This window comes from Mytilus trossulus, chromosome 8 (genome assembly GCF_036588685.1).
Source record: "Mytilus trossulus isolate FHL-02 chromosome 8, PNRI_Mtr1.1.1.hap1, whole genome shotgun sequence".
Taxonomy (NCBI): Eukaryota; Metazoa; Mollusca; class Bivalvia; order Mytilida; family Mytilidae; genus Mytilus; species Mytilus trossulus.
Genome location: NC_086380.1, coordinates 66,363,288 through 66,372,115, shown reverse-complemented (window position 1 = coordinate 66,372,115; position 8,828 = coordinate 66,363,288). Strand labels below are relative to the sequence as shown.

The 8,828-nt window shown below is 33.4% G+C and overlaps 1 protein-coding gene across 1 annotated transcript; it reads right to left on the bottom strand.

Annotated features, from left to right (window-relative positions):
- Positions 1 to 3,173: 3,173 nt before the first annotated feature.
- LOC134681282 (uncharacterized) lies at positions 3,174 to 8,355 on the bottom strand. The gene is made up of 3 exons (XM_063540833.1): positions 7,961 to 8,355; positions 6,081 to 6,190; positions 3,174 to 5,232 (listed from the first exon to the last, which is right to left on the bottom strand). The coding sequence occupies exons 1-3, from the start codon at positions 8,191 to 8,193 to the stop codon at positions 4,268 to 4,270; spliced, it is 1,308 nt and encodes a 435-aa protein (XP_063396903.1). The 5' UTR covers positions 8,194 to 8,355; the 3' UTR covers positions 3,174 to 4,267.
- Positions 8,356 to 8,828: the final 473 nt, after the last annotated feature.

The following is an 8,828-nucleotide window of genomic DNA, read 5'->3' as shown; positions in this document are numbered from 1 at the left end:
TGGCGGTCGATCAATCAAGTTACTAACTTCTCTGTTCTCTGATTCGTCCATGCTAACTTTAATGTCGTATATTTATAGATACAAGCAAAAACAAAAATACAATAAAAACATAATTGAATATAAATAAAAATTAAACAATGATGACAGTAATGAACAGTATTAGTTAAATCTTGACCGTTTCTTATGAGGAAGAAGCAACAAGTTTTTTTCTGTACATGAAATTGAAAGGCTAAAGATCGTGGAGTAAGAATAGAGAATGGAAACGGGGAATGTTTGAAAGAGCCAGCAACCCGACCAAAGAGCAGAATACAGCCCAAAGACCACCGATGGGTCTTCAGCGCAGCGAGAAAATCCCGCTACCAAGGGCGGAAATCAACGGGCTCCTAAACAACAAATGTATATCTTTTTTGAAAACAACCATTATTTATAACCAACTAAATTTTTATTCGCTCTAATTTTACCAAATTTAAAGTGTTATATATGAATATTTCTATGATGTTTCTTTTCAAGTAGCCGAAAAAGTTATATGGAAAGTAATTAGATTGCAATGAATTTTGCATATAACCCATGCCAGAAGTTGATCAATATATATAATGTCAAACTAAATTCATTAGTCTCAGGTAAAAAAACACCAAAAGAAACTGCCTACCTTTTTAAAAAGCTCATTATTGCTAAAAAAAAAGCACAGACCGACCAGCACGCTCCACTGTACGTTCGTTGTATAATTATTAATATTTATCAAGATCACATACTAGTAAAAAAATTTGTTTGACGAGCGATCGATCGCTAAATTTTAAATCCGAGGCCTGACATAAAACCCATATTCTTTTGAAATATTATTTGCCTTGTAAATATATCTCATAGTGTCCTCGATTTTTATATTTCTAAACTGTTGCTTTTGTAATAAGACATTTAAATACTTTATTTTGGTTTGAAAGAGTATTCATATTGGACTATTGAACGATGTCAAAAGCAAAATCTGTCATTTGTTTAAACATATGCATACATGAGAAGTATCTTTTTTAATTACTTATGCAAATACCTGAAATATATACACACTATTTAAGAAAGGACAAAAGAAAGGTCAAACAATATGAAAAATTGAATCTCCTTAAAAAATTAAAAATAAACTTACAAATATGAGTAGTAAACTTTATATCTGATAAGAAACAGCCTGGTGATAGATCAAAGAATAGAAAAAGAGTTGAAAATATGGCTGATTGATTGATTGTTGCTGTTTAAGGTGGTATGAGTGTCTTCCTCAATCTTGGATTGTAAAAAACAGAGAACCAAAGGTCCAGATTTTCCATCAAATTGGCAAAAATTTGATACAGGAATGCAGATATTTGATGTAAATTTTCATTTATAAGAACCAATTTATAAGAACATAACTTATAAATATTAATATTTTTGCAAATGTTAACTATTTTTTTTTTTTTTTTTTTTATATTTTTAGGGGAGGTAACTCTAAAACTGCATTTTCTGAAGGATTCTACATGGAATTTTCCTATTTTGTATTTTAGCCGGAAAAACGTGCGCTGACCCTATCTTTTCTTTTGATATTTTCAAAGCAGTGTCTGAAAGTTATTTTTTCCTGAAGTATTTAACAATTCTATCATTTTGTTTAGTTTCTAATCACAAAATGGTGTTTTTTCTTGTGTAATCCATACAAAACGTGTCATTTTGTCCCGGCCTGTAGCTTGAGAAAATGCGCGATGACCAATTATTTTTTTTTTTTATTTTTCGACATGTATCATAAGATACTACGTTTTGGCCAAGTATGAAAAAATTCTATCATTTCAATTTTAGACTCCCATACCACCTTAACGCCATTTTCAGCACTATGGGCTATATCGTGGCGGTCAATAATGATTTTTAATGGTGGAAAATATAAATGTCAACTGGAGTCAAATTTCTTTTAACTCAGTCAGAAGTTCCTTTAATCTCTAATTGTATCTAGATCTTAATATTGTAATTGAGCCGCACATTTACTATAAAACAATGTGTTAATGTTGAATTCGGGGAAGAGGGAAAAGGGATAAGTCTCAAATCAACTGGTACCTTTTTTTTTAATACCTGTGACTTCTTTTACTTTAGAGTAAACGTTCATTTATCGGTCAATGTTATATTAGAGTTAGTTCTAAGTTAGGTTTAGTGCCAGTGTTGAGATTTGGTATGGGTTAGGGTTATGTGTAGGATAAGGGTTAGTTTAGTACGGCTGTATATGGGCTGGTACACAGCTACTTTTGCATAGGTACTAATTACGTTCCAAAAATCTGTAGTACTGGATATATACTTTTAATATTCAGTACTATTTTGTTACTTAAGAATTATTGTAATATTTTGGTACCTGTATTTTACAGTACTTGATTTGCACAAGAAATTTAAGTACTACAGATTTTAGGTTGCACTATTACATTTTCAGCATTTTGAAAGTTTTGTCTTTTTCAAATCTCATAAAGTTATGATTTTCAAAGATGAAATACTGTGATCATTGTTGGTACTATTTTTGGTACCAATATTTTAAGTACAAATCAAGTACTGGAAAATACAAGTACCTCAATATTACAATAATTCTAAAGTAAAGAAATAGTACTAAATATTACAAGTAATTTCCCAGTACTACAGATGTTAAGTACAAAAATAGTACCTATGCATGATGGATGAACAAAAAGAACAAAATAGTAAGCTTGTTTAAGGTCCTCAGTATTAGCTCCCCTCTCCCCCTCCTGGCGATTTCGATTCGGTTTCTGATGTGTAACGTACAAGCAATGGGACAAAACAGCGATTCACTACCTAAAGGCTGTATGGTTGCCTATAATTGCTTACATCCACTTCATTTGAACTTTGGAGGATAGTTTCTTCATTGATAATCATACCACCCCACATTTCCTTATTTCATAGCCTTAGGTATACATCCCTTCATGAAAACGTAAGCGTGCTGGATAGTCCTAAGGTATTGTCGCTTTGTTACTTTCATGCATGGTCTAAAAAAATTAATGCCCGTTATATTTTAAACCTGAAGGAGGATTATCAGGGAAAATTATTACGTACGATACGTAGTAATTGAATTTGTACTTCAAATAGGTCAACATTAAAAAAGAGTAAAAAGTTGAAATAAAATTCTATAAATCCAATAAATGAATCAATTGAGGTGTATATGTGTCGACTATGTATAACAGGCTATAATGCTAATTATCATATACTCAGACTAAATAACATATGATTATTACTGTATGATAATACCATTGAATTACCGAAAATTTCATATTTTTCGAATTGGTCCTTAGCGGGCTGATATGAAAAGTTTATCACATGCTTCGATTGTTATCACATGCCTTTCCGTAACGTTATCACATGGCATCCGGTGATTCTCGGCAAATTCCGGAAAATACACCTCAATGCTACGTTTTCAGTGAAAACTATTACAAAGTAGTGTACAAAACAATCATTTGGAAACTGGAAAGTATATTTTGTGAAATAATAAAAAAAAACAAAAATAAAAAACGAAAAACAAACAAATTATTAAATAAATACATTGTTTAAAATGTTCAAACATAATTTAGAAAGTTACTTTAAAAAGTTGCCAAACAGTCTTCATTATGTGTGTTGTTAATTTTTGTTTGTTTTTGTCAATACGTCCATATTAAAATGTGTTTCTTCTCTGTTGAGGCAAATAATAGAAAAAATTCATATCGACTGTACTAAATTTGGGGTCCGACGTACGTGAACTTTTCAATCTTTAAACTTCTATTACAGAACCACGTAAAAGGATCAATATACGAATCAGTTATTTTTCTCCATGGTTGAAGCATATGATAAAAAGGTCATAACATGTCATTTTGCATATCGCATGTATTATCAGCCCTGGATCAATATCAGCACTCGAGCCATGCGGCTCTTGGGCTGATATTGAACCTAGGGCTGATAACACATGCGATATGAAGTGCCATGTGATAATCTGATACTAGTAGTGTCATATTTTTTCATTCATTATATTTCCTTGAAATAGTATTTTTGTAACATATAAAATCAAACATTTTTTATATCAGTCATTATTAGTTCATATCGCCACGTTGTAAATATCATGTATACATAAATAAATCCACACGGTAAATAGTATGAAATAAGTAAGACATAAATTGATCTCTATTATCATGATTATCAATATCATGCTCTTCATTTGGACGCTCAATATACATGATATAATAGTTCGTATGGACCTATAATATGGAGTAGATTATCAGAGCCTCTATAATTTACTCATTTATGTTTTAACACTTTCGGTCTCATATTGTTTAAGATAATCCCTGTAATCAGTAGCTAATTCAACATGGAACTTGTGATCGGCTTGCTCCACCCCTGGGGCGTATCTTCCCCATTCGAATGACGTAGAACGCAAACCTTTCTGCACTCTCTCGCACAAAACGATATCTTCATTCTGGACTTTTTCACTAGCTCTAATGTCCTCAGCAATTTTAGCTTCTTTTTCTGAAGAATTGAACTCATTCATAGCATCTTTTTCTAAATACCAGTCAAAAACGACCTCACAGTTTTCTGAGTCTATTGGATACGTGTAATTGAAGTCTAGCCATGGCCCATAACGGTTTATAAATAAATTTGGATAAACATGAGAAAATAGAACGGCACTTCCGATTCTATCCTGTCCTTCTTTTTCTCCTTTATTGCCAGAGGAGCTCTGTATAGAAAATCCATCAAACACCTCAGTTTTGTAGTCTTTTGGTTCAATTAAACTTGCCAAATCTATATGAGCGTATTCTACATGATATCCACCGTCCAAATAGTTGTCAATGAATACTTTCCAATTGCATTTGACGCGATAATGACGTCGTTCAACAAAATGAAGATTATCGAGTCCCATTTTGTCAAGCCTCGTTTTAACTTCTTTTAATTGCTCACCAAGTCCGTCTGACGAGTTTGTGTCATCTGTTGATAATTTAATGAAAACCAATGGGCCCCAAGTTGTTACCTCAAGTGGTATCAAACCAAAATTTTTAGCGTTAAAGTTTTTTATTCCTCGTAGTCTTGTTGCCTTCGCTAGCCGTCCACTCAGTGTATATGTCCAGCCGTGGTACGGACATTGGAACTTAGATACTGTTCCAGAGTTGTCGTCTACAAGAAGTGTAGCATGATGGCGGCATATGTTGTAGAATGCCTGTAGCTTTCCAGTTTCGTCACGTGTCACTAGATAAGGATCGTCTGTTATAAAGCCTGTGAAAGAGAGAAAACAGAATACCACGAGGTTAGTAATTAAGTGGGCAGGTGAAAAGGGGGAAAGATAAAAGGGGGAGATTACAATCATCCTCAAAGAAAAACAGACAACACCATGCAAAAGTAAGAATAACCAGACAAACAACAGCCACACATAAAACACACATGTATACAAGGTGGTTTGAGTTACGAGAACGCCACCAATACATTGTGAACGTTCTTTGGAGGGTAAATTATTTCCAATTTCAGTATTGATATCTGCGCTGAATACTATATATGTGTTATGTCATAATGATATTGTTTTGTCCATCTCGGTGTTTAAGATAAACTCTGTCTTATCAATTTTTCGTGGATTTCTTGTCGCAGAATTTTGATTGTTAAGGATAGTATTGGTCCTTGCAGTTTGCAAACAGAACAAAGATTTTAATTTAGATCATAACTTAGCCGGTAATTATTCAATCTGATTAAAACTCGATCTCTCATGCTCCCGTTGTCTGATATGTCGTTTATGTCGCGTGCGACATATCAGAAAACGGGAGCATGAGAGATCGGGTTTTAATTAGATTGGTAATTATTGTAACGAATATGTACAATTGTTGATTTGTGGACATTAATTTACAAAAATCCTCTTTCAAATATGTGCCAATGGATGATTAGCAAACAATAATCTATCAATCAGTATATCCACATTGATTCTATATTTTACATATAACATTGCACCTTTCCATTTGCTAAATTTATTTTTCACTTCTAGACTGGATATTTTAGAATCCTAGTATTTCTTTAAATACTTTTAAAAACATAATTTTAACTATTTTTTTTGTCAACTTCCGATCATTATTATTTACCTGCAATGTATTGACCTGGTTCCTCCAACTGATCTACTCGGCCCACTGGGATCCAGTGTTTTCTGAACACAGATGCTTTGTCTAGAGTGTTGAACTGCGGTTGAGTGTACCTGAAAAAAGTATAATATTAACATGCAATATTTAACTTTTAAATCTGGAAAGGGGGAGGTGCCGTAGTAGTTGTGTGTTCAGCTTGAAGCAAAATTAAGCTATATGTTTTTTTCTCTCGATATAATACAAGAATAGGTAGAGAGGGGGGATAGGAGGATTCCTGATCCCGAAATCCCGGGCTTATGAACATCGAAATCCCGAGGTCCTGACTTTAAATAAAGTAAATCCCGGCATCTCGAAATCCGAAAAAAAGAATTCCCGTATCCCGAAAGGGTCAATCCCGAAATCCCGAGCTTAAAAAACACCCAAGCCCGGAATCCCGATAAAGGTCCTATCCCCCTCAGTAGAGAATCCAAACTGGGTCTTGGAAGGAATATAGTCACCCCACTTTACTTGAACCCTGGCTCCACTCGTGGGATAAGAATTTGTCAATTTTTTTTCTTTACTTTCTTCTACATCTAGTTTTTTTTAAAGACATTTGGAATCATTCACTCTATTAGAAAAACATATCGCGCTTTCAAACAGATCAACGGTTCCATAGGCTCATATTTAAATTCGCATGGATGTTGCTCATGTTACTTTACACTACCTATGTGTATACTACATGATACTGTTTACTATTTACAACACTTAACAAAATAAACCTGATAATGTACATGTATGATATGGGCAGAATAGAAATGTACATTAATATGTAATGTTTACTACCCATCAATTTATGTAACAGTTTGATAAAGGCTATAGCAAGATTATATATGGAGATTAATATATAGATATAAACATTTATTTCACTGATAGATACACTAAATATGACCATGATGACCTTGATATTCAACTTTTACAAAAGATATCAAAATGGATTTTAAGCGATATACAATGGAATGCCCGCGCGATCGCAGTCTTCGGGTTCAATAAATAACTTTAAAAAAAATAATGAAAATTGGACACAGCTATTTGTCTCAGAAAAAAACCTTTCCCATGCATACCCTTTTATAACAAATATAACCGTATAGAGGAAAAGGTGTTTGTGAAATAAGGCTATTTTCAGAACAATTTTTTTTTCTGACAACATTATATCATGTACATTGTCATCTGCTGATACTATATTGAGTTTTGATAGTGTAATATTTATTATGTATAATCATGTTGGCATTTTGTTAAATTGACTTTATAATTCTTTTACATGCAACGTATTAAAGTCGATCGCTGCTGTGTATATTGTTTAGGACTGCAGTACAGATAGTAGAAGCGATCAAGTAGAAGAGGTACATATTCTCCTTTAAATATAAATAATTTAGTAATAACAAGAATGTATCCACAGTACACGGATGTCCCACTCTCACCATCGTTTTCTGTGTACAGTGGACCGTGAAAGTGGGACAAAAATCTAATTTGGCATTTAAATTAGAAAAATCATATCATAAGGACCATGCATGTGTACTAAGTATCAAGTTGATTGGATTTTGAACAACTTCCTCAAAAACTACCTTGACCAAAAACTGTAACCTGAAACTTTCACTTTCATTTATATATGTTCAGTGGACCGTGAAATTGAGGTCAAAATCTTATTTGGCATTACAATTAGAAAGGTCATATCATAGGAAACATGTGGACTTCAACTTCATCCAAAACTACCTTGACCAAAAACTTTTAACATGAAACGGTCGGGACAGACGGACGAACGAACAGACGGACGCACAGACCAGAAAACATAATGCCCCTCTTCTATCGTAGGTGGGGCATAAAAAGTGAAACAAAGCTATACTTACCAGCTTGCAGGTGGGGTAATAGCTTCCTCGACAGGAATACTGGGTGAAAACTTCATGACTTCACTGGTAACAAAGTCACTGATACCTTCTGGAAAATGTTTCTGGTTGAACAACCTTTTACATGGTGCTTCATCGCTTTTGCATCCTACATACGTTTGTGTGGTACAGTAAGATCGGGTAAGCTTTACACTTGTTCTTAATCTGCTTAGAATGTTACACACTACTATTCTCATTGTCAAAAATACCCAGTCCACTCAATTTTATAGATAGAAGTCTATTTGTTTTTCTTTTAGTCAATCCGAGTTGTCGTTCCTGGACTAATTCATCTCGACGACATGTTCATGCTACTCATAAATCACTGATTTGAATTTATAACTTAATGTCCTACAATACAGATGCTCCGATAAAAGAAGAGTGTTTATGTTTATCAATACATATTTGTGTAAATAAACGTGATAACACATTGAAAATGTATCCTGGGTATGGCAAGCCGAATTAATAAAAAAAAAAATCAATATAAAATATTGTATAATTTTACCAACGATCGGATACGGACATAATGATATGCAACGAAAAACGATACCGACACGCTTGTTGTACAAAAGAAACACTGTCAGTCGTATTGCTCATGTTATTACAAACCCAGTAAATAGTATAATTTGGTAAGTCACATTCACGTAAAGTAAGATAACTGTAGTGTCTGTAGTTACGACGAAAGGAAGATGTACAGGCGTCGTGATGTTTGAATGATGCTTCATGAAATGGTAATTTCACAATTGGGAAACTGAGATCATCTCTCTTGTCGTAAAGTTTTGTTTTCAACTGACCCTCATTGTCAATATCAAGATGTAAATCAAGATATTAGGTA